The 27,481-nt window shown below is 39.5% G+C and overlaps 1 protein-coding gene across 1 annotated transcript in view; it reads left to right on the plus strand.

Annotated features, from left to right (window-relative positions):
• Positions 1-15,275, plus strand: part of LOC120364253 (F-box only protein 31-like) — a 69,863-nt gene extending 54,588 nt beyond the window's left edge. The window contains 2 exon segments of the mRNA XM_074400173.1: positions 8,785-8,908; positions 15,086-15,275. Of these exon segments, the coding sequence (XP_074256274.1) occupies positions 8,785-8,908; positions 15,086-15,275 (314 nt within the window).
• Positions 15,276-27,481: the final 12,206 nt, after the last annotated feature.

Genomic DNA, 27,481 nt, shown 5'->3' on the forward strand with positions numbered 1-27,481 from the left:
TATTTTCTATAGGTTTTGCACCATTTTGTAATCCTACCAATAGTGCACAAGGGTTCAAATTTATCCACATGTTCTCCATTATATGTTATTTTCTGGGGTCTTTTTTAATAGTAGCCATCCTAATAGGTATAAAGTATTATTTCATTGTGGTTTTGATTTATGTTTCTCAGATGATTCGTGATATTGAGCATCTTTTCATATGAGTGTTGGTCATTTGTATTTCTTCTTTGGAGAAATGTCTGCTCAAGGTCTTTGTCCAATTTTTAAGCAGGTTACTTGATTTTTTTGTTGTTGAGTTGTAGGAGTTCTTTATATATTCTGGATATTAACCTCTTAACAGGTATAAGACTTGCGAATGTTTTCTCCCATTTTGCCAGTTGCCTTTTTACTCAGTTGTTGTGTGGTTTGATGCACAAAAGTTTTTAAGTTTGATGTGGTACCATTTGCCTAGTTTTGCTTTTGTTGTCTGTGCTTTGGGGTGGGTGGGGCATATCCAAGAAATCATTGCCAAATCCAGTGTTACATTATGAAGTTTTTCCCTACGTTTTCTTATAAGAGGTTTATAGCTTGGGATTTTACATTTAGGTCTGTAAACCATTTTTAGTTAATTTTTGTATATAGTGTAAAAGAGGGGTCCAACTTCATTCTTTTGCATGTGGATACAAAGTTTTCCCAACACCAGTTGTTGAAGAAACTGTCCTTTCCCACCAAGTAGTGTAGGCACCCTAGTTGAAGATCATTAACTACATAATCAGGGTTTATTTCTGGGTTCTCTATTCTATTCCATTGATCTATTTGTCAATACCACACTTGGCTTTTGTTTGCTTGTTTGTTCATTTGCTTCTTAAAGACAAGGTCTCTGTCACCCAGGCTGGAATGTAGTGGCATGATCATGACTCACTACAGCCTTGAATTCCTGAGCTCCAGTGACCTCCCGCCTCAGCCTCCCAAAGTGCTAGGATTACAGATGTGAGCCACTGAGTCCAGCCCAAATTAATTCAAAATTTCAACCTAAATCTAAAAAGTTAAAAGTGTCTCTCAATGAGAAAGTATGTTATTGATACTTTTTTTCTGAAGTAATTCTTTATTATTCATAATAATTCTTTACATCACAAAAATGTTTACCACCCTGGCCTTAGGAACCAAATGCTGGTGACAGCAGCCCAGCAGTCCACACAACCAATGTTTCTTCCCATAGCGAATAGTATAAAGCTTGGTTTGGAACTGCTGCTAGTCAGTTTAGCAGCATGCTACAGGTCAAATTTCATCTCCACATTCCTAAGGCTAGCAGTGTTTCTGCCCTCTTCAGTTTGTTCAACTGCTCCTTCCTTCATGGGCCTTTGTTCTCAGGTTAAACCCAGAGTAACACTGGCTGCAGCAATTCTAGACTTCACATTTCTACCATATTGTTCACAAGAAAATACCATCTCTGTCTCAGCATTTCCATCCAAATCCCAAGATTTGTTGTGACTGGACTCGTTTGGTCACATCCCATGACTAAAACAAGTATCCAGAGGAATGCAATGCTTTTATTGGTCTAGTCTTGATCATAGGCTCCTCTGGCAGAGTGATGGATGGAGTCAGTGTTCCCAGATAAAGGTGCAATTCCCAAATAAAAATTAAAGACTATTGTGAAGGGGACAAGTTGGTAAATGGATACTGAAAACATAACTTTAAAAAATGTATATTGTAAAAGTGCTACTCAAAATGCCAGTTCATGAATCATTTGTTACCAATCAACAATAAGATTTAAAAAAAAAAAAAAAAAAAAAAACTTGCACCAGAGCAAGTTAACTATGTTGATGAGTAGATTGCTTAGTTTAGTCAATATTTATTTTATAATAAAAATACCTCCAGCCGGGTGCAGTGGTTCACGCCTGTAATCCCAGCACTTTGGGAGGCCGAGGTGGGTGGATCATGAGGTCAAGAGATCGAGACCATCCTGGTCAACATGGTGAAACCCCGTCTCTACTAAGAATACAAAAATTAGCTGGGCATGGTGGCACACGCCTATAGTCCCAGGTACTAGGGAGGCAGAGGCAGAAGAATTGCTTGAACCCAGGAGGCGGAGGTTGCGGTGAGCCGAGATCGCGCCATTGCACTCCAGCCTGGGTAACAAGAGCGAAACACTGTCTCAAAAAAAAAACAAAAACAAAAAAAAAAAAAACAAAAAAAAAACCTCCAATGAAATTGGCCTCAAGTGCCCCCTGATATAATGCAGTGTGAAAACAGCTCATCACTTTTGTGGTGTTCCTAAAAAAAAAATGTGTATGTAACCTGAATCTAATCATGACAAAGCACAGACAAATTTAAGTTAAAAGGCATTCTACAGAATAAATGGTGCATATTCTTCAGAAATGTCAATATTGTGAAAGACAAAAAGGAAAAGAGATGGAGGAACAGCTTGAAATTAAAGGAGGCTACAGCAAGGCAAGATAGCAAAACAGAAACTTACACTGTTTACCACCCCATCACCCACATGCTAGAATACCTGAGCAGACAAGTAACGAAATTAAAGGCATAATAAAAATTCTCCCAATAAAGAAGAACCCGGGACCCTATGACTTCACTGCTGAAGTCTACCAAACATTTAAAGAAGAACTAATATAAATCCTACTCAAACTGTTTCGAAAAACTGATGAGGAAGGAATACTTCCAAATTCATTCCGTGAGGCCAATATTAACCTGATAGCAAAATCAGACAAAGAGAAAGAAAGAAGAAAGAAAAAAAAGAAGAAAGAAAGAAAGAAAGAAAGAAGAAAGAAAAAGAAAGAAAGAGAGAAAGAAAGAAAGGAAGAAGGGGAAAGGATGAGAGGGGAGGGGAGGAGAGGGGAGAGAAGGGAGGAAAGAAACCTACAGGCCAGTATTTCTGATGAATATTGATGCAAAATTTTTCAACAAAATACTAGCAAACGAAATTTAGCAATACATTAGAACGATCATTCATCATGACCAAGTGGAATTTATTTCAGGAATGTAAGGATGTTTCATTATACACTGATAAATCAATGTGATACATCATAACAACAGAATTAAGGACAGAAACCCATATGATCATTTCAACTGATGCTAAAAAATAAATTTGATAACATTCAACATCCCTCCATAATAAAAACCCTAAAAAAACTGGGTATAGAAAAAGCATACCTCGACTTAATAAAAGCCATTTATGACAGACCCCAAGCTAGTATTATACTGAATGGGGGAAAACTGAAAGGTCTTCCTCCTAGATCTGGAACATGATAAGGATGCCCACTTCAATCACTGTCATTCTATGTAGTACTGGAAATCTTATCTAGAGCAGGGGCATTCAAATTGGAAAATAAGAAGCCAAATTATCCTTGTTTGTAGTTGCTAAGATCTTATATTTGGAAAAAGTTTAAAACTCCACAAAAAAACTATTAGAACTGATAAACAAGTTCAGTAAAGTTGCAGGATACAAAAGCAACAATGACAACAAAAAGTAGCATTTCTATGTGCCAAAAATGAAGGGCCTGAAAAACAATCAAAAAAGCAATCCTGTTTATAATAGCCACAAATAAAATTAAGTACCTAGAAATTAACTTAATTGAAGGAGTGAAAGATCTCTACAATGAAACCTATAAAACACTGATCAATGAACTTGAAGAAGATACTGAAAAATTGAAAGATATTTCATGTTCCTGGATGGGAAGAATTCATATTGCTAAAATGTCCATTCTACCCAAAGCAATCTACAGATTCAATGCAATCGCTATCAAAATATCAGTGACATTTGTCAGATAAAAGGAAAAACCAATCCTAAAATTTATAGAGTCACAAAACACCCAGAATAGCCAAAGCTATCCTAAGTATAAAGAACAAAACTGGAGGAATCACATTACCTGACTTCAAGTCACACTACAAAGGTATAGTAACCAAAACAGTGTGATATAGGCATAAAAATGGACACGTAGAGCAATGAAATAGCACAGAAGACCAAGAAACAAGTACACACATCTACAGTGAACTTATTTTTAATAAAGGTGCCAAGAACATACGTTAGAAAAAAAACAGTGTCATCAACAAGTGATGCTGGGAAAACTAGATATCCATATGCAGAAGAATAAAACATGATTCCTACCTCTCACCTTATACAAAAATCAAATCAAAATGGATTAAAGACTTAAATCTAAGATCTCAAACCATGAAACCACCACCCAAAAACATTAAGGAACCTCTCCAGGACATTGATCTGGGGAAAAGTTTTCTAAGAAATCTCCCATAAGCATAGGCAATCAAAGCTGAAATGGACAAATGGGATCAGATTCCATTAAAATGCTTCTGTACCACAAAGGAAACAATCGCCATATTAAGAGACAACCCACAGAATGAGAGCAAATATTTGCAGACTACACATTTGACAGGGATTAGTAACCAAAATATATAAGGAGCTCAAACAATTCTAAAGGAAAATCTCTAAAAGTTCTATTAAAAAATGGGCAAAAGATTTGAATAAACATTTCTCAAAAGACATACAACTGGCAAACAGGCATATGAAAAAGCCCTCATCGTTGATCATCAGAGAAATGCAAATCAAAACTGCAAAGATATGTAACTTCATCTCAGTTAAAATGGCTTGTATCCAAAAGTCAGGGAATAACAAATGCTTGCAAGGATATGGAGAAAAGGGAACCCTCATACACTGTTGGTGGGAATGTAAATTAGTACAGCCACTATGCAGAACAGTTTGGAGATTCCGCAAAAAAACTAAAAATAGAGCTATCATTTGATTCAACAATCTCATTACTAGGTATATAACCAAAAGAAAGGAAATCAGTATAGAGAAGAATGATCCGTACTCCCATGTTTGTTGCAGCACTGTTCAAAATAGTCAACATTTGGAAGCAACCTAAATGTCCATCAACAGATGAATGACTGAAGAAAATGTAATTATACATAATGAAGTACTATTCATACGTAAAAAAAGAGAATGCGATTCTGTTATTTGCAACAACATGGACGGAACTAGAGGCCATTATGTTAAGTGAAATAAGCTAGGCACAGAAAGACAGATACCACATGTACTCACTTATTTGTGAGATACGCAAATCAAAAGAATTGAATTCATGGAGATACAGAATAGAAGGCTGGTTACCAGAAGCTGAGAGGGATAATGAGCAGGGTGGCGATATGGATAGTTAATGGGTACAAAAAATAAAAATAAAAATAAAAGGAATAAGATGTAGTATTTGGCAGCACAGGAGAGTAACTAAAGTCAATAATAATTTAATTGTTCATTTTCAAATAACTAAGAAAGAATAATAGGATAGTTTGTAACACAAAGGATAAATGCTTGAGGGGATATGTACACAGTTTTTCATTATGTGATTATTACACACTTCATGCCTATACCAAAACATCTCATATACCCCAGAAACATATACACCTACTATGTACCCACAAAAAATTTTGTTTAAAGGAGGCAAAAGAGATATGACAACTGTATACAACCTGTGATCTAGGATTTCCTTCACTACAAAGGATGTTACTAAGAAATGAAAAAGGATGCTACTGAGAAATGCAAAAATTTGCAAGTCTGTACATTAGATGGTAATGTTTGGTCAGTGTTAGCTTCCTGATTTTAACTGTCCTGTGGTTTTATAAGAGAAGGTATTTGTTTCAAAGCATTTGATTTGGTTTGGATTTGTGGCCCCACTCAAAACTCAGGTCTAATTTGTAATACCCAATGTTGGAGAAAGGGCCTGGGGGAGGTGATTGGCTCATGGGGGTAGATTTACCCCTTGTTGTTCTTATGATAGTGAGTCAGTGTTTACAAGATCTGGTTGTTTAAAAGTGGGTAGCACCTCCCCAATTTCTTTCTTCTTCTCTGACCACTTACGATGTGCCTGCTTCCCCTTTGCCTTCCACCATGACTGTAAGTGTCCTGAGGTCTCCTCAGCCATGCTTCCTGTACAACCTGCAGAAGCACGAGTCAATTAAATCTCTCGTCTTTATAAATTACCCAGTCTCAGGTAGTTCTTTATAGCAGTGCAAGAATAGACTAACACAGTAATTAAGTATAAGCAGAAATCATTTTTAGAGCTTCCTCTCAGATGATTCAGATGTGTGTGTTCACACATGTTTACACAAGTGCACATTGAGACCCAGAGAGAGGGAAGAGAAAGCAAATGTGGTAAAATGTTCATTTTGAAAAACCTTCTTTAAAAGCATGTAAGAATTTGTTATATTAGTCTTATAACTTTCTGTAAACCTGAAAATGTTTATTTAAAAATGGAAGAAAATAATTTCAGAATCCATAAAAAGGAGCAATAATGGATAAGTTTTTTTTGTTTTTTTTTTTTTTTTTTTTTTTGAGACGGAGTTTCGCTCTTGTTACCCAGGCTGGAGTGCAATGGCGCGATCTCGGCTCACTGCAACCTCCACCTCCTGGGCTCAGGCAATTCTCCTGCCTCAGCCTCCTGAGTAGCTGGGATTACAGGCACGCGCCACCACGCCCAGCTAGTTTTTTGTATTTTTAGTAGAGACGGGGTTTCACCATGTTGACCAGGATGGTCTCGATCTCTCGACCTCATGATCCACCCACCTCGGCCTCCCAAAGTGCTGGGATTACAGGCTTGAGCCACCGTGCCCGGCCATGGATAAGTTCCTATTAAAATAGTCAATCAATTTGTTTAAAATGCATGTTATTACATTAGCTATTTTCTCAAAAGTCTTATTGTTATTTTTGGAATATATAATTTCATATATGTTATAATTGTGCACATGTATGAAGAAAATCAACTATTTGGAATATGCATGTTCTTTTTTTAATAGGAAGCAAGAAAAACAGATATAAAGTGTAATCCTAGAGTGTGGATACTGAAAATTTTGCACTTATTTCATAAAATCTGGATCTGTAAATCCCTTTTTCTAATCTTCATTCAATAATACAACTTGAATAGATATATATTTTGGGCATCATAACATTTCTTCATAAAAGTCTTATGACCTGACTTCATTACCTTTTGCCTTCTGTTATTTAGTCCTGTAGAAAAGTGGCAGCTTTGATTCTTGTTCTTTGTAGGTAACCTGATTTTTCTATTCTGTACTTGTAGAATTTTTCTCTTTATCCTATTGTGATATCCTAGGAAGACATCTGGTCATTATCCCCAATTCTTGGACTATCTGGAGTGAAGAGTGTGTCTTTTGTATGCTAAGGACATGACTTAAAGAGAAGGCACTGGATAGCTTCAGGATTCGGCTGGTGTCCAAGAAGACCAATCCTGGATTAGAAATAGAATTTTCAGTTCCATCTAAAACCTGTAAGGAGAGGACACGAACTGAAGATTGAGTTAATCACCAATGGCTAATGATTTGTAAACCATGTCTATGTAATGAAGCCTCTATAACAACCCCTAAATGACAGGGTTCACAGAGCTTCCAAGTTGGTGAGACACATCAAGATGCTAGGAGGGTGGTGTGCCAAGAGAGGGGATGGACGCTTTCCACACAGCCACCCCCACTCCTAAACCTCATTTTAATGCACCTTTTTTATTTGGCTGTTTCAGAATTATATGTACACTTTGTAATAAACTGGTAACGGAAAAACACTTTGCTAAGTTCTGGGAGTCCTTTTAAAGAATTATCAGACTTGGAGTTGGGGAGGGGTCATAAGCCCTGGTGGAAGAGAACAACAGGCAGAAGAACCTGAAATCCTGAATAACTTCCTGAAGCACAGACACCCCACCGGCCTGGACCAGTCAAGTTTTAATGTGAAAGGGAAGTAAACCACTGTGCTCTTTCAATCCCTTTGTTACAATTTCTTAACCTATTCCCTACCTAATACAAAGAGGGAACTTACCGTAAGGAAACATGGAAGGACAAATAGAATTAAATCTAGAAAGTCATAAAGAACTAAGCCTTTGTCTGACTGTCTCTGGTCCCCACATCCCCTCCAACCCCTGGAAGTATGTAATATTTTGTCTCTATTCCTTTTTGCATATCTATTTTATTCTGCTTCCTCTAAATATTGGCTTTTTATGTTGTCTATATAACCTGTAGAGAATGACCATCTCACTGCTCCCAAGTTTGCATGTTCCTCCAAGACTATTTAGTTTTCTCTCCAGCCCAATGCCAAGTTAACAGGAGAATGCAGTTGTATCAGCTTGGAACTAGCATCTACCTCTGTCTCAAGCTATGATCTCAACCACTGTGTCACACAGGTCAAACATGGTTGTTGGAGGACATAAAGAATATAGTAATTATACAAATCAGATCATTGTAACCTTAATCACTTAAAAAAGTATAAAATCTGTCTTTCCACACTCTCCCTCTTTAATCACTTACATACACAGGTACTATACACAGACTGTTTGCTTCCTCAACCTCACCATCCCCATGCTAAAGGTAAACAAGGACTGAGGAATCAAAATTGATGTAATTGTTCCCTTTGTACCCTTCAGCTTCTAGCCATATGGAAGGCATACCCTCTAAGAACCCCTAAATTATTATGAGTAAATCTATTTGGGGGTAGATCTCCCGGTTTTCATTATAGTAGGATTGCCAGATTAAATACAGAATGCCAAGTTAAATTGAGATTTCAGATACATATTTTTTTTAGTATAAACATGTTTCAAATATTGTATGAGGCATACTAAACATTTTTGTTATTTACCCAAAATTCAAATGTAACTGAGTATCCCATACTTTTGTTAAATTTGACAACATTAATCTGTAAAAATTGTTCTTTCCCCCCAGTTTTAGAAGTTTCTTCCTGTCACTTTCTTGTTCTTCAGTGATACTATTCTTCTCATCTTTTTCTAGGATGCTTGGATTCCACAGGCTCAAATCCTGCTTGCTCAGGACAAAAGTTACAGAAGGAAGACTGCTTCCTTCTTATGCTGAGACAGGATGGGATCCAGGGATCCCATCCCATCAGCCTGAAGAGGTTAGTTCAAATGCCATTCCATCTCTGTGGGGCCTCTTTCACTTCTCCAGTGCCATTCCATGGGCAGTCTTTGCTGCAATGCCAGAAGGCCTTTGGTTTACTACACTGTTATTGTATGACTCTAACAGAGCTGATTCTGCACTACAAATCAATCACCCTGAATGGAAGCTCCCAAATGTAACCCCACCATCATGCTCCTTATTCTGGAATGGGAGCAGCATTCCTAAAAAAATAAATTGAGAATCTAAGAAAATATTCAAGAAATGCTTTACTTCTGGCAAAACAATAAATTCCAACTTACCTAGAGCTCATAGGCTGGTAGAATTCAGTAGTGGTTTTCCTTGTCTATTCAATGTGTTAGAGAAAGTGAAGGTGTTTTACTCAGGAGTACAGGCTATTATGAAAAGACATGGTAACTGATACCTGTCTTCAGATATCAGTTATCAGATACCTGGACTCAACATAGAATAAGATTTATTGGGATATGGATTTGATTCATTATCTTCCTCCCTGAAATATAATATCTTCCTCCCCTTTTGTGCTCTGAAATATAAATCCAGGAATTGTGATACAGACTACAATGAGGGTTTTTTTGGATAGAGTTCGGTATAAGTGAAATCAGATTGAAATTTGTGTTTCTTGTTCTATGTGTGGTAGAATATTTATATCTGAGGAAAGTCATTGATTTAGTAAAAATGCATTTTTCTGGGCTTTCAGGTTGTGCAAAGCAAAAGGAGAAACTGGGAATGGAAATACTTGAGACAAGGAGTAAGAAATCTGTCCTATTTTCTTTATGAACAAGTGTTATCTCTGTAGAAACTATGATATTGTCTGGTTTGGGGTTGGTGTAGGGGCCCGGACCATGACAGAAAATAAACCAAGCCCTGGATCATGGCAGCAAAGTGAAAGAAAGGACAGGGATGGTCTGCTAGGGCATCTCTTTGGAAGGGCATGACTACTGAACTCTAGGAGAAATGGCACTTAATGCTTTGTTTTAGGTTTTCCTTCTTTGAATTGTAGTTTCATATACACTAATCTATGCATATATCATCTCATAATAAGCTTGAGTAACGTTTTTATAAAATGCTACAGCTGTGCTATTGGCAATTAAGGGTTAGGAGCCATGACAATCCTAGAGGCATAACTAAAGTAGAAAGTAAACAGCAACCAGATGAAGTGTTTATAAGATGATAATAGGTGATGACTAGAAAGTCAGAAACAGTCATTTTGTGAAGAAAAGTAACAACCAGCTAAAAACAGTATGCTCATGTTTATTGAGCAAGACGTTTTTTAACTAACATGTTCTAAATATTTTCACAGATTATCTCATATAATCTAGGGAATATTATTATTCCTGCTTGTAGGTAGGAAAACAGGTAAAAAGATGCTAAATAATTGATCAAGGCAGTAAGTCACAGAATCAAGGTACATATTCTGGCAGCCTTGCCTCAGGACCAGTAACCTCAATCACCATAATATCCTGTCTCTTAAGACAATGTGGGGAATAAATATCTATTCCATATAGATTTTTCAAAAGTCAGGAGGGAAACCAGACAAAAGGCACTCTATGTCAACTCAGAGCCTTCAAATCACAAAAACTCTCAACTAGGTATAAAATTTGAAGAAAGAGAACAATTTTCTAAATTTCATATTCTTCATGGTGCCTCTTACTATGACCTGTGCTGGGTAATAATTCTTACTTAAAGATCAAAACATAAATATAAGTAATGTGCCTCATTTCTTTTTATCCTCAAATGCCCAACTATATTGAACACTGGCTTTTAGTTCAGCATTTTTACCAATGCAGCTTTGTTTGTCTGATCGAATACTTGTAGTCTTCTAACACAATGTTAACCAATTTGCTGATTACAGATATAGGACTTTAAAAATACTACCAAGTGACATTAAATTTCAACTCAATCCAAATCTAAAGCAGGTAGCAAAATTTCTGCTAATGCTTTTTCAGGACCTTTTAATTCTTACTTAATCCAAGGTTTCTAGAATCCATCCTGCAGGACTGCGTGAGGATGTAGGTACTTTCCATCTTCATGTTATAGTATGGCCATTTTCCCTCACTGCATGGTTTACTCAATTATCTGTTAGTGTCACCAAATTGCTTCTTCAAGAGAATCAGAAAACAAAACCCTTTTTATATTTATGCCTGATTGAAGCAGGAGAAATTTCGGCATTCATCCACTCTTTTTTCCTGAGACCTCTTCCTTCCCGCCTGCTTTCTCCAAATATTTGATCTCTACCCAAGACTTTCTGTTTCCATAAGGTTCTAAGCTTTTGGAAACCAAACCAGAAAGACAAGATCAGTAGGCTGTCAGCTTCCTATTCTGCCACATCTTTCTCCTGAGGAATGAACTAAGGAAACCAATTCTTTGCATGAAGGAAAGGAAAAGGAAATCCCTAGAAAGAAAAACCGGTAAATATTTAAAAAATATTCTGTGCAAGGCGCTCTGCATTTTATATACCTTATCTTAATTCATCCTTAAATCTAATGTTGTTTATTATATTGTTTAGTGTTATAAATGTTATTATTTATCCTCTTTTCAGAGTTAAGAAAACTAAAGCTTGGTAGATTGTATCACCTAGCTGTTGTGATAAAGCAGTCTCTGAGATGACCTCCCAGTACAGTCACCCCTCAGTATCCATGGAGGACTGGTTCCATGATCCCCACGGATACTAAAATCCATGCATGCTTAATACAAAATGGCATCTATTTGATTACAACCTACCCACATCTTCCCATATACTTTAAATCATCTCTAGATTACTTTTCATACCTACTATAATGTTAATACTTTGTAAATAGTTATTTATTACATTGGTTTTAAATTTTTCTTTCTCTCCTCTCTCTTTCTTTCTCTCTTTCTCTTTCTCTCTCTCTCTCTCTCTCTCTCTCTCTCTCTCTCTGTCTCTCTCTCTCTTTCTTTCTTTTTTTTTTCTTTTGAGATAGGTTCGCACTCTGTAGCCCAGGCTGGAGTGGCATAATCATGGCTCACTGCAGTCTGGACCTCCTGGGCGCAAGTAATCCAACCACCTTGGTCTCCCCAGTAGCTGGGATTACAGGCAGGTGTAAATTTACCACCCCGTGAGGTGGTTTGTAATATCCAGGAGGGAGGAGGGTATTACTCCGCACATCGCAGGGGAGGGAGACATACACACCCCCATTCGAGGTGGTTGGTAATAGCTAGTGGGGGAGAGGGTGATATTACTCCTCATATTGGAGAGGGTATACACCCCCCTGTGATATGGTTCGTAATATCCAGGTGGGATGAAGGTGACATTACTCCTCATACCGGGGGGTGGGTGTACAATCCTTTGTAATATCTACCTTGGAATTAAGAGTAACATATTCCTGGAATATTTCGAATAATTTCACAGGGTATACACCTACTGTGACATTAAGAGTAACATCTCAGTAGGATATTACAAATAGTATAACTGGAAGTACACCCTGTGTGATATTAGGAGTAGCATCTCCCTTGGGTATTATGAATAATATCGATTAATAATTGTCCCTAATATCCAAAGAGAGAAAGGATGATATTACTCCCACTGTTGCAGGGTGTGTACCCCCACCTTGCGATATTGTTCCTCATTTTGGGAGGGGAGGAGAGAAAATGATATTACTTCCAATATCGCAGGGTGTGTACACCCCCCTGGAATATTGTTCCTAATATCCAGGGTGTGAGAGGATGACATTCCTCTCTATATCTCGGTGAATGTACACCTATCCCATGATATTGTTCCTAATATCCGGGGGGCAGAGAATATTACCTCGAATATTGCAGAGGTTGCACACCTCCCCTGTGATATTATTCCTAATATCCAAGGAGAAGAGACTAATACTACTTTCAACATCGCAGGGGTTGTACACTCCCCAGTGATATAGTTCCTAATATCCAAAGAATCAAAGGATGATATTACTCCTAATATTTCAGCAGTTGTAAAACCACCTGTGATTATTTTTTTAATATCCGAGGACTGAGAGGATGTTACTTTCAATACCGCAAAAGCTGTAAATCCCCTCTGTTACGTTGTTCTTAGTATCCAGAACACAAAGGACGATATTACTCCCAGTATTGCAGGAGGTGTACACCCCCACTGTGACATTGTTCCTGATTTCCAGGGGTGGATAGGGTGATATTACTCCCTATAGCACAGTGGGTGTGCACTTTCCTGAGATATTGTTCCTAATATGAAGTTGGGGAGAGGATTTTGTTATACCCAATATTGCAATGAGTGGACACTCCCCTCCGTGATATTGTTCCTAAAATCCAGTAGGGGGCAAGATGACACTACTCCCAATATCGCTGGGACTGTACACCCCACCTATTACATTGTTCCTAATATCCAGGAAGAGAGAGAATATTACTTCCAATATCTCAGGGGGTGTAAACCCCTCCTGTGATATTGTCCCTAATGTCTAGCGGGGAGAGGATGATTTTACTTCTAAAATCACAGGGGGTGTACACCTCCCCTGTAATATTGTTCCTAATATCCAAAGGGGTCAGGCTGATATTACTCCCAATATCACAGAAGGTGTACACCCAGCCTGATATATTGTTCCTAATATCCAGGATGGGAGAGGATGATATTACTGCCAATATCTCATGGGGTGTACAACTCCCCTGTGCTATTGTTCCTAATACCCATGGGGGGAGAAAATGATATTATGCCAATTTCACAGGAAGCGTACAGTGATATTGTTTCTAATCTCCAGGGGGGAGAGGATGATATTACTTTCAATATTGTAGGGTGTGTACATCCACCCTGTGATATTGTTCATAATATCCATGGGTAAAGAGAGTAATATCACACCCAGTATTGCCAGAGGTATACACCCCTGCCATGCTATTGTTCCTAATATCCAGGTGAATGCAGGATGATATTACTCCCAATGTCGCAGGAGGTGTACACCCTGCTGTGGTTTTTTTGTTTGTTTGTTTGTTTAATTTCTGAGGGTGGAGAGAATGATATTACTCCCAATATCGCAGTGAGTGTACACCCTCTTAGTGATATATTTCCTAATATCCAAGGGGTCAAAGTATGATATTACTCCAAATATCGTAGCAGGTGTACAACCCTCTGTGATTTTTTTCCTAATATCTAAGGAAGGAGAGGATGATATTACCCTCAATATTGCATGGGGTGTACACCCCCCCCCCGTGATATTGTTCCTAATATCCAAAGGGAGAGAGGATATTACTCCCAATATCACAGGCATTGTATACTCCCCCTGAGATATTGTTTCTAATATGCAAGGAGGGAAAGGATTTTGTTACATTCAATATCACAGGGGGTGGACAACCGCCATGTGATATTGTTCCTAATATCCAGAGATGTCAGGATGATATTATTCCCAATATCGCAGGGGGTGTACACTCCACCTATGATATTGTTCCTAATATTCAATGGGGGAGAGGATGATATTAATCCCAATATCGCAGGGGATGTACACTCCCCTAATATTGTTTCTAATATTCAGGAGGAAGAGGATGATATTGCTCCAAATATCTTAGCAGTATACACGCCTTGCATGATATTGTTTCTAATATCCAGAAGGGGAGAGGATGATATGACTCCCGATATTGAAGGGTTGTAGAACCACCCTGTAATATTGCTTTTAATATCCAAGGGTGAGGGGGGATGATGTTATTCTCAATATTGCAGGGGGTCTACACCCCCACCCCCATGATATTCTTTCTAATATCCAACTGGGGAGAGGATAATATTGATCCCAATATCACAAGGGGTGTACACCTTCCCCGTGATATCGTTCTAACATCCAGCAGGGAAGAGAGTAATATTACTCCTAATAGCGCAAGGATGTACACCTCCCTTGTGATATTATTCCTAATATCCAGGTGGGCTAAAGGATGATATTGCTCCCAAATTCTCGGGGGGTGAACACTCCCCCGTTATATTGTTTCTAATATCCTAGTAGGTAGAGGATGATAGTACCCCAAATATCTCAGGGGGTGTACACGCCCTGTAATATTCTTCCTAATATACAGGAGGAAAGAGGATGATATTACTCCCAATATCGCAGGTGGTGTAAACCTTGCCTGTAATATTGTTTCTTATATCCAGGCAGGGAGAGGATGTTATTACAGCCAATATCACAGGGGTGTACACTCACCCTGCGACATTGTTCCTAATTTCCAGGAAGGGGGAGAATGACATTACTCCCAATATTCCAGGGAGTGTATGCCTCCCCTGTGATATTGTTCCTAATATCCAGAAGGGACAGAATGATACTACTTCCAATATTGCAGAGGGTGTGGACCACCTCCCTGTGACATTGTTTCTAATATCCAAGCGGGGAGAGAATGATATTACTCCCAATATTCCATAGGTTGTACATCTGCCCTGTAATATTTTTTTTAAGTATACAGCAAAAGAGAGGATATTACTCCAAATATCTCAGGGGATGTACAATGCACGTATATTGTTCCTTATATCCAGGGGGGACAAAATGATATTACTTCCAGTATCACAGGAGGTGTACACTGTGATGCTGTGATATTGTTCCTAATATTCAGTGGAGAAGAGGGTGACATTACTCCCAATATCACAGGGGATGTACACCCCTGCTGTGATATTGTTCCTAATATCCAGGAGGGGAGAGGGTGATATTACTCCCCATAGCGTGGAAAGTGTACACCCCCTGTAATCTGGTTCATAATATGCAGGAGGGGTGGGAGTGACATTAATCCCCGTATTGCCATGTTGCAGCGTGTGTACATTCCCCTGTGATCTGACTCTTAATATCCGAGGGTGAGGGGAAGAGGATGATATTATACCCAATACCGCATGGGGTGCACACCCCTTTTGTGATGTTGTTCATAATACACAGGCAATGAGAGAGTGATATAATTCCCAATATTGCAGGAAGTGCACCCCCCCATGATATTGTTTATAATATCAAGGGGGGTATAATATTATTTCTAATATCACAGGGGATGTACAACACCCAAAACATTATTCCTAATATCCACGTGGGGAAAGGATATTACTTTCAATATTACAGTGGGTGTATACCTCCCCTGTAATATTGTCTCTAATATCCAGGGGGAAAGAGGATGATATTACTCCCAATATCGCAGGTACTGTACACACCCCATGTAACATTGTACCTTACATCCATGGGAAAGAGGATGACATTACTTTCAATATCACAGGAAGTGTACACGCCCTCTGTGTTATTGTTCCCAATATTTAGGGAGAGAGAGTATAACATAATTCCCATGATCATAAGGAGTGTTCACCTCCCATGTGATATTATTCCTAATATCAAGTTGGGGAAGAAGAAAGATATTACTCCCAATATTGCAGTATCGCAGAGGTGTACACCTTCCCTTTAATATTGTTTCTAATATCCAGGGAAGAAGAAGTTGATATTGCTCACAGTATCATTGGGGGTCTATACACCTTATGTGATATTGTTTTTAATATCCAGGGGGGAAATTACGATACTACATTCAATATTGCAGGGGGTGAGCACCTCCCCTGTGATATTGCTCCTAATACAAAGGAGGGGAGAGGATATTATTTCCAATATTGCAGGAAGTGTCCACCTCCCTTATGATATTGTTCCTAATATCTGGGGAGAGAGAGGATGACATTACTCCCAATATCGCAAGGGGTGTACATCCCCCCCCATGATATTGTTTTCAATATTTAGGTGAGGAGAAGATAATATGACTTTTAATATTGCAGAGGTGTACACCTCCCTTATAATATTGTTTATAATATCCAGGGGTGAGAGGATAATATCACCCCCAATATTGAAGCTACTGTACACCCCTTCTGTGATATTGTTTCTAATATCCAAGCGGGGAGAAGGTCATATTACTTCCAATATCACAGGTGGTGTACAACACCCCTCTGGTATGATTCCTAATATCTGGGGGTGAGGGGAGAGGATGACATTACTCCTAATATCGAGGTGGGTGTTCACCTCCCCTATGATATTGTTCCTAATATCCAGGGATGAGGGGATGATATTACTCCCAATATTGCAGTGGGTGTACACCCACCCACCCACGTGTGATATTGTTCCTAATATCCAGGGATGAAAAGATGGTATTCCTCCCAATATTGTAGGGGCTGTATACCCCTCCTGTGATGTTCCTAATATCCAGTGGGGGAGAAGATGATATTACTCCCAATATTGCAGGGGATGTACACACCCACTGTGATATTTTTTCTAATATCCAGAGCAAAAGAGGATAATATTGCTCCCAATATCGCTGGGGGTGTACACCTCCCCAGTGATATTGTTCCTAATACCCAGAGGGGAAAAGGATGATATTATTCCCACTATTGTCACAGAGACCAACATGTACAGTCAGGCCTAGTGTGCTGCCTTTGCTTCCCAGGGGCCCAGGTGGGACTGGGAGTCTAGCACGCAGCATATACCACAATCAACTCTGAGGTATTAAATAAAGATTCCTGTCTTCTTGTTTGCATCACAAGATCATTATTGATCATTCCTGTTGGATTGTGACTCAGAAATATCAATTCTTATGGTTTCATTTGTTTCCATTCACTTCCTAATTCCCAGGAAGTGAAAGGATACTGTTACTCCCAATACCCCAGGGCATGCACACCACTGCTGTGATATTGTTCCTAATGTCCAGGAAGGGAGAAAATGATTTTACTCCCAGTATCGCAGGTGGTGTAAACCCCACCTGTAATATTGTTTCTTATATCCAGGCAGGGATAGAATAATATTATTCACAATATTGCAGGAGGTGTACACCCGCCTTGTGATATCGGTCCTAATATCTAGGAGGAAAGAGCATATTACTCCCCAAATCGCAGGAGGTGTACAGACCCTGTGTGATATTGTTCCTAATATCCATGGGGGAAAGGATGTTATTATTCCCAATATCACAAGGGATATACAAGCCCTCTGTGATATTGTTTCTATTATACAGGGAGGGAGAGGAGATGATATTACCCCCAATATCACATAGGCGTATACCCCCTTGTGATATTGCTTGTAATATTCAGGAAGGGAAATATTATTACTCTTAATAGAGTAAACACCTTGTGTGTACACCCCCCTGTGATATGATTTGTAAAACCCAGGGGGGAGGGGGTGATATTACTCCCCATATTGTGCAGGGTGTACAACCCCCTGTGATATGGTTTGTAATATCCAGTGGTGGAGAGGGTGACCTCATGAGATCCACTCACTTTGGCTTCCAAAAGTGCTTGGATTACAGGCATGAGCCATTATGCCCACCTACATTGTTTTTGATTGTTGCATTGTTATTTTGTTTTCTAAGAATATTTTTTATCTACAGTTGGTTGAATCCACAGATAGAGAACCAGTGAATATAGCAGGCTGACTATATTCATGCCCATGGGTCATTCCCTACCCCTGAACATTGGCTGACCCTGGTGACTTGATTCTAACAAATGTAATATGGCAAAATAATGTGATGTTCCTTTGAAATTAGGCTATGCCCTTTCTCACTCGTTCACCCTGATGGAAGCCAGCTGCTATGTTGTGAGCTGTCCTAGGGTGAGGTCCACATCTGTGGCATGTGGCCAATGTCCCAGGGCAACAGCCAGCAAGAACCTGAGCCCTGCCAATGACCACGTGAGTGAACTTGAAAGCTGTCTTAGTCTGTTTGGGCTGATAAAACAAAAATTTCATCAACAGGGCAGTTTATAAGCAATAACACATGTTTTGCACAGTTCTAGGAACTGGTAAGTATAAGATCAAGGCACCAGCTGATTTGTTGGCTGGTGAATGTCTGTTCCTCATAGATGGCACCTTCTTGCTGCATCCTTACATGGTAGAAGAGGCAAACAAGCTGCCTGGGGCCTCTTTTACACAGGCACTAATCCTTTTCTCGAGGGCTTGGCCCTCATGACCTAATCACCTCTCAAAAGATCCCACCTCCTAATATAATCACCTTGGGGGTTAGTTAGGATGTCATCATATGGATTTTGTGAGGACACAAACATACAGACCACAGTGGATGCAATCCCCTCCCCGTTGAACATTGAGGTGACTGAAGACCTGGCCCACACCATAACTACAGCCTTGTGAGAGGCCAAGCGCGGGCGAGTGGACCCAGCTAAGCTATACCTGGATTCCTGCCCTACAGGAACTGTGAGATAATAAATGTTGTTCTGATGTGTTGTGTAGCCACCAATAACTAATACAGATAAATTTAAACTTAGATAATCTGGCTTTGCACACCATGTTACAACCACCATGTTTTACTGGGGATTGGTCCCCTGGGCTTCCCTCACAAAGACCAACATGCACAGCCAGGCCTAGGGCGCTGCTTCTGCTTCCCAGAGGCCCAGGTGGGACCGGGAGTCTAGCACGCAGCATATACCACAATCAACTCTGAGGTACTAAACAAAGATTCCTGTCTTCCTGTTTGCATCACAAGATCATTATTGATCATTCCTGTTGGACTGTGACACAGAAATATCAATTCTTACATTTTGTTTGTTTCCATACTCCACTTTCTTTTTTTGTCCCTGCTTTCAGATTCCATTTTGCTCTTATCTACCCTTAAATCTATTTTCCTCTTCATGTCTACCTTCTCTCTCCTATAAACTGTTTTCTTCTGCTTCTGCTTTCACTTACGGAAGAAGGCACTATTTACTTTCTGGAAATATTAACACTGGTCTGAGAAGGACATTTTTTTGGAAACAGCATCAGAAAGAAAAACACAGGTTGGGGTGGGTTAGGGATGGAGCAAGAGAACCCTCCTTAGTGAGTTTTTTTGTTGTTTTTATTCCCACCCACCTCTCATATCAAAACATCCCCTATGGCAGTTAAAAGCTGTTGCCTACCTCAATTAAAGTGTTTTTGTAGAAACTGTCAGAAATAGTTCCAAGAGCACTTTTAAGTTATTACATGTGGGTTGCATAAGTACTAGAGACTCATTAAAACATTCAACATATGATATGAATTAAGTGACAAATCAGTGAGTCAAAACTTTAGCTTTTCAGTGTGACTAACATGATCCTCTGAAATTTAGGCACCCTGTAAAAAAACATATCTTTAAAAAACAATTAATGAGTATGTTTTGTTCCTTCTAGAAATCTATATTTCCAGCACTGAAAATATGGCTATAACTATTTTGCATTTGGATTAATTGTGCTTTTAAATATATCTGTAATTAACAGGACCAATCACATTACAAATTGGATCTGGGATGCAAAGGTAATTCTTTATTTTGTTTAAACAAATCTTATCTTCCTCAAGAGCTCCACCCACTGGGTTGTGCAAAGGGGAGGAAAAGAAATCTATTAAGTCATTTTCCTAGACCCAGTGGACTGTAAGATTTAACAGCACATTTCCATATTCCTTATGATAACCCAAGGGGCATGCTGGGTGGGACATTTCTTCCTAGAGCTGCACAGACACTTAGCACCCCTACTGTCTCCTTACCCAAATTCCTTCCCCGACAAAATGCCAGCAGCTGCCTCTTCTGGCATGGGGGCAACCTTAACTGACCGTATACTTTTCCAAACACCACCTTGAAGGTAAGTACTGCCCTCCCCCCTAAATAACAACAACGACAACAAAAACCCTAATTGATTCTGAGGTATTTCGGTAAAACTTCTAGCATGTCCAATCCATCCTTTCCCACCTCCTCCCCAAGGCAGCATCTGAATGTTATAAGAAAAGGGATTATTAAGGGTTCTTTGATTGGTTCAATGAACCTGGGTGTTCTGGTCTCCAAGGAAATGGTCATTACTCAGCTTACTGGCCTTCCCTGTAATGACAACAGCTGGTGTCATTTATGAGCTGGTCTCCACATATAAAGTCAACTCTTGTTGATACATACTTAAATAAGAATTATTTTCAAATGTAACACTTCAAATATAGTCTTATTGCACAGTCGATTTGTCCCATTATACCCTGGTAAAAATGAAGACATATTCTTACTTATCCTATGCAAAAATTATATTGCTATGAAAAAGTAAAGAGACTTGGTAAAAATAGTTCTTTCTCAATTCTTACATGTCAGTGAAAATCAAACCCCAAAGGAAGAGTCTACTAAATTGAGAATTTAAGATAGCTTCAGAAGGAGAAGAATCTGTTATGTATCTATGAAAAAATAGAACACAAAATTAATACCAAAAATATATTCTGAATAAACCACATTAAAATTTCTCTCTTTTGCTTAAATATGCTGTAATTAACTCTTATTCCACTGGAAGTTGGATCAAGCAGTTGGATTTGATGAAGTATAATGGTTTCTGAACAGAAAGGGATTCTGGAAATCCTGACTTGGTCCACTGGTACAGCCTGAAATTTTTCTAAGCAATCTTATTTTGCAAGATTATGCTCAAGACTCTATTCTTTGAAATACCCATAGGTCAGAGTACCTAATACAGTCTTTTCTGTAAGGCTCTCAGATTATATTCTTTGGAGAAACAAAGACTAGCCTATTGCCTAAACTAGGATTTTTAGGCAAGCTTCAGAGGGAAACAGAAATCTGCTTAAGAATGATAGACTGGACAGGGAAAATGTGGCACATATACACCATGGAATATTACACAGCCATCAAAAACGATGAGTTCGTTTCCTTTGAAAGGACATGGATGAATCTGGAAACCATCATTCTCAGCAAACTGACACAGGAGCAGAAAATCAAACACCACATGTTCTCACTCATAGGCGGGTGTTGAACAATGAGAACACATGGACACAGGGAGAGGAGCACTACACACTGGGGTCTGTTGGGGGGAAACAGGGGAGGGACAGGAGGGGGTGGGGAGTTGCGGGGGGGTAGCATGGGGAGAAATGTGAGGGGGAGGAAGGCAGCAAATCACATTGCCACGTGTGTACCTATGCAACAATGTTGCATGTTCTTCACATGTACCCCCAAACCTAAAATGCAATTAAAAAAAGGAAAAAAAAGAATGAGGCTGAATAGCTGTGATCAATTTATTATAATACCAATAATATCAGAACGAATGGGAATAAAATTTCCCAGTAGCCATTTCATAAGTTTTTAGTCAATGCTTCCTATAAAGTGAGAACATAATATGAACAGTGAGGGCAGTGATAACTCTCTGGAGTCTTTCCTTAAAATCTACAATCTCTGAAACTTTTGGATTAACTGATCCTAGCAGAGGCTGCATATCTCTTCAGATTTGACAGTTCTTCCCATGCAACTCTAATAGTGTTGAGCAAATTTAAAAATACGGAGCATATCAAACAAACCTAATTACTTCTAGTATCTCCTTATGCTAATATCTGATATGGCAGTTGTAGAAATGCACCCTTCCGATATTCAGACTTGTGGCCTCCAGCTGTTAACTCCTTCAGCTCTGCCTTTGAGCCCAGGTCATACTCTTCTTGGGGTCATCTGAGCCAAGGACCAAGGAAGGATGTGGTATAATGGTGCAGTAGTCTGTTTTGTATTACTATGACAAGATACCTGAAGCTGGATAATTTCTGGAAAAAAAAAAAAAGAAGAAGAAGAAGAAGGAGGAGTTTATTTGGCTCACAGTTCTGCAGGCAGTGTAAGCATGAGATCAGCATCTACTTGACTTCTTGTGAGGCATCAGGAAGCTTTTACTCACAGAAAGCAAAGTGGGAGCAGGTGGGTTACATGGCAAGAGAGAGAGCAAGAGAGAGGGGGAGGGGGCACATTATGTTTTTAACAATGAACTGTCACATGAACTAATACAGCAAGAACTCACTCATTTCTGTGGGGAGGGCACAAAGGTATTCATTGGGGATCTGCTGCCATAATCCAAACACTTCCCATCAGGCCCCACCTTCAACATGGGTTGGAGGGTGGGGGTCACATTTCAACCTGATATTTGGAAAGGACAAATATCCAAACTATATTAAATGACCTAAGATTTCCCCCAATGCAAGACTCTCCTAATAGGCAATCCTTGCCCTGAACCTCTCTGTTGAACTTTCAAAGACCTGTCAGATTTGCATCATGATCTGCTGAGTTTTTCTGCTCAGTCTTGCTTCTTGTCTTTTCTTTTCACAGGTATTACTTTCTACTTTCAGTGTCTGCTTCTCGGAGGATCCAACTGATACAGTTCCAGGAATTATTCAAAAAACAAGTGATAAGTTGAGACTTTGACACTGGACCCCTCATTGCCAGAATGAAAAAAGTGAGCCCACCACAGGTAGCATATGGGCACAATTAGTCCCTGGCACAATATAGTAGCCCAACTGCTAAAAATACTTCACTGGTATATAGCACTAGAACATAATACTAGACAAAGAAGAACTTTTTCACATTGAGATACTCTCTTGAGATCTAATTAAATTCCCTGGAAAGGATCCAAGGAGGTAGAGCAAATTTCCTGCTAGGGTACCTCTAGACACCTGGAGAAAGGGATGGCCCATGCTAAGAAAAACTGAAATGCCTAGATTGCCATAGCAGACAATGGAGGAAGGCAGTAAGAAGCCCAGGAAAGCAGACATGCTGGAGTAGATATGAGATCAGAAAGTTTACCAGAAAATTATTTTCCACAGGAGACCATGAGGACACATCATTCCCCAAAGTCATTAGGAATTTACTAGTAAGTGGGGCACCAACATCACCAAGACATCCAGTGCTGGCTTTTCTCTACAGGTCAGGGCTGACTGTAGGAGAGGCTGTCATAGAACTTGGCTCCTTAGTACCAATGAAGATCATGGGGCCCAAGAGCAAGAGAGGTTGAGGTAAAACTTAATCCCCAATCTTGGGGGCAGGGTAGGTCACAATTATCATTGTGATCAACAGTGTCAGAGCAACAGTGAAGAGGGAATTGTGAAGACGGTTAATAAAACATAGTGTCAGTGGGTGTAAAATACATGGGCCTCCAATGAGGATGCTGCTTGATATATGCAATTAAAGAAAAGAACATATGAACAGGAGGTTGACAGTGGTCACATCGATAAAAAATCACAATATCTTGCCCACTTCCTGGATCTGTGCCAGTTTTCAAGGTATTGAGACTTGGCTGGGTCTCAGGAAGAAATATCCTGTGATATCATGTCAAGTATGACTTGCAATGATTACCCTGGTCCTTCCCCAAAGAGATCTATTTCCACTTACTTGAATGACTATACATTGGGAAAGAGAGTACCCACACTTCCTGGGAACTATGGCATACAGGATCAGAAATAACACTGTTACCTAAAGATCTGAAGCAACGTCATGGCAATTCTGTTGGAACAGAAGCATATGGAGGTCATGAGTCATGTCCATGAGTCTGTCCAGAATCTGCTCACAATGAATCCACTGGTTTCACAAACCAACCCAGTGGACATTTATTTACCCAGTCTTCAAGTGAATAATTGGGATTGACATATTTCACACTGGGAGCAACTTCCATGTATTGTTCTTGGCCTGTGGAGTAAGAGCAATCATAGTGGGGAAGGCTAAGAAGAAGTCTTTAAAACTGCCTCTCTTGTCCAAGAGACAACATCTAAAACAACATAATGTGCCTAGGAAATAGTGCAGATTAATGATACCCATAAAAATGGAAAAGATTCAGGGTTGATGGTTCCCATTACATCTCCATTTAATTCAACAGTCTGGCCTCTGCAGAAACTAGATGAATTATAATAGAAGAATGATTGTAGACTAACAAAAGTTTAACAAAGTAACACCCCCAGTTGCAGTTGTCCTGCCAAGCATAGTATCATTGATAAAGCAGGATAATATGGCTCCAAGTATATGGTACACAGCTATTGGTTTGGAGGATTCATTCTTTTCTATCCTGATCAAGCAAGACAATTTGAAATAGTTCATGTCCTTATGAAATAAATAGTTCATGTCCATACGAAATAAAATATCAATATACATGGAAGCTTTCCCCCCAGGGCTGTGTTAACTTTCCTACCCACACTCATAGTCCAAAAAGATAGGAATCATTTGGAAATCCTGTAGAATATTATATTGATTGATTATATCAATGGCATCATGCTGATCAGACAGGTTTAGCAAGAGGTTACTAGCACGTTTGAGGTTTGGGTCCCAGGGAGTGAGAAATGAACCCTTGGAAGAATCAGAAAAGGACCTGGTTCTTTATTAAAGATGTTAAGGGCCCAGTATTCAGAGGTGTGCTAGAATATCCCCTTCAAAATAAAAGACAAATTGCAGTATCTTACATCCCATTCAAGAAAGGAAAAAGCACAATGCCTAGGAAGTTGCTTTGGGTTCTGTAAGCAACATATTCTACACTTAGAAATATTTTTCTCATTCATATACCAGGTGACATAAAAAGCTGCCAACTTTGCAACCTGGCACAGGAGTTTTACAGCAGGACTGAGCTGTAGTGAAAATAGCCTTGACACTGCACTATATGATTTGGCAGATCCTATGATGTTAGAGGTGTCGTGGTGGAAATAGATGCAGTATGGAGTTTATAGAAATCTCAGTGGGAAAATTACAGTTAAGTTGCCTGGTTTCTAGATGAAGGTCTGCAAGTCTTTTGAAAAATGGCCCTTGTAATGCTATTGGGAAAGAGAAAATGCTTGACTGTGGGACACTAAGTGACACAAAACAGAATGTGCCTTAACTCCAGCCTAGGCAACAGAGTGAGACTCCATCTCAAAAAAAAAAAAAAAAAAAGAATGTGCTTTGTTGAACACATCATGTTATAAGTTCTGGGCAACCCAGCTGTAATCCATCGTAAGATGAAAGAATTACATTTGGGATGAAGCACAAAGAAGACCACAGTCAATCTCCAGGTGCAGATAGCATACATTCTGATATCATCATTATAGTTGCATCACTACCTCTCCCTCAGCTCATATTGGTAACCATATGGGGCTGAGGTGTGGTCTTGAACAAGAAGCTGAAGAAAAAAAAAATGGTTGAGCTTAGTTTATGAATGAGTTGCCCAAGAATGTGGATGAAAGCCGAAATTGGGCAGCTGCTTATATTACAATCACCTTAAAGAATAGCCTTGAAGACAGTGGAGAGAAACAGTCTTCCTAATGGGCAAAGCTTGGAGGGTACACCTTGTCATCCACTTTCTGTAGCAGAACAGGTGGCCTGAGGTTAGAATATAAATATACTTACAGGAAATGACAAGCATCCCAGCTGGCTGGTCAGAGGCCTGAAAAGAATGAGTTTAGAAGATCGCAGACAAAGAGTTCTGACGGTCTTAGAGGAACGTGGATATACATATTAGTGTGGGCAAAAAGTGTGAAGATATTTTTATCACACATCAATGTCCACAAAAAGGTATGATCTATTGAGTAAGCACTTAAAAAATGTAGAAAAATTACTCAGTTAGTTGATGTCAACCTGCCTTTATCAGTGGCCACCTCGGTGCTGGCACAATCGGCACAAGAACAAAACGGCCAGGGTGGCAAAAATGGAATGTATGCACAGGTCCATCAGCACAAAGTCTACTTACCACAGCTCATCTACCTACTTACCACCTCATCTGAAAGCCTGACCTGTGAAACTGATCCTTGATTTGACACCAGACCTTTAGGAGAGCAAGTAGACACTTGGTGGTAAGTAGTCTATACTACATTGAGATCTTTCCATTCTAGCAGTTCAGTTTTATGGGAATACTTATCTGGAGTATGCATTTGCATTTTATACTCACCAAGACTCATCCAGCACCAGTATCTGGAGACTTCCACAGTGCTTGATCCAAAGGTATGGAATATAATACAACATAGCATCCAAACAGGACTTGCTTCATAGCAAAGGTAGTGTAAGAGGTGCCTGTGACCATGGGTTCCATTGGATGTATCACATGCTGCATGCCCAGAAGCAGGTGGCCTAATAGAGCACTGGAATGGCCTGCTGAAGGTTCAGTGGAAGTACTAGCTAGAAGACAATATTCTGCAAGAACGAGGTACTGTCTCTCAAGATGCAGGGCCCCTAGTAGGAACAATACTTGGGTCCAAGAAACAAGGGATGAAGACAGGAATATAACCTAACTTACCATTTTTCTCAATGACCTTCTGGGGGACATAGAGTTCCCCATTCCTGCAACTCTGAGCTCTGTGAAATTAGAGGTCTTAATCTCCAAAGGTGGTATATTCCTGCTAGGGGACACAGTGTCCCATGGAACTAAGCTTAGCAGGTGGCTTGGAACGTGGAACTTCTAGAGTTTAGGGACCAGTAGGCAAGAAAGAAATCAATGCTTCATCAGAGGTAGCTAAATCCAAACAGCAAGAGGAGACAGGCTTGCTGTTATACAATGGGAACAAGTAAGAATATGGGTGATACTTAGGTGATGGACTTGGGCATCTCTTGGTAATCCCTTACCCTATAATGACCATTAAGGAAAAAATGCAGCAACACCTACCTGAGAAGATGATCACTACCAGGTGCTCAGACTTCCCAGGAATTGGGGTTTTATATCACCAGTATGACCATAGAGAGAAGTAGAGATGGTAGCTGGCAGCAAGGGAAATTTAGAATGAATAGTAGAGAAGAGAGAAAATGGATTCAGTGTGGCCTCAGGACCCAAAGTTGGGGACTATAGTTTGTCTCACTAACTTCTCACTTCTAAGTTTCTTTTTAGGAAGAAATGTGCACTAGAACCCTGTAAAAGCTGCTCCAAAAATGTGTATGGAGACTG

This window comes from Saimiri boliviensis, chromosome 5 (assembly GCF_048565385.1).
Source record: "Saimiri boliviensis isolate mSaiBol1 chromosome 5, mSaiBol1.pri, whole genome shotgun sequence".
Lineage (NCBI taxonomy): Eukaryota > Metazoa > Chordata > Mammalia > Primates > Cebidae > Saimiri > Saimiri boliviensis.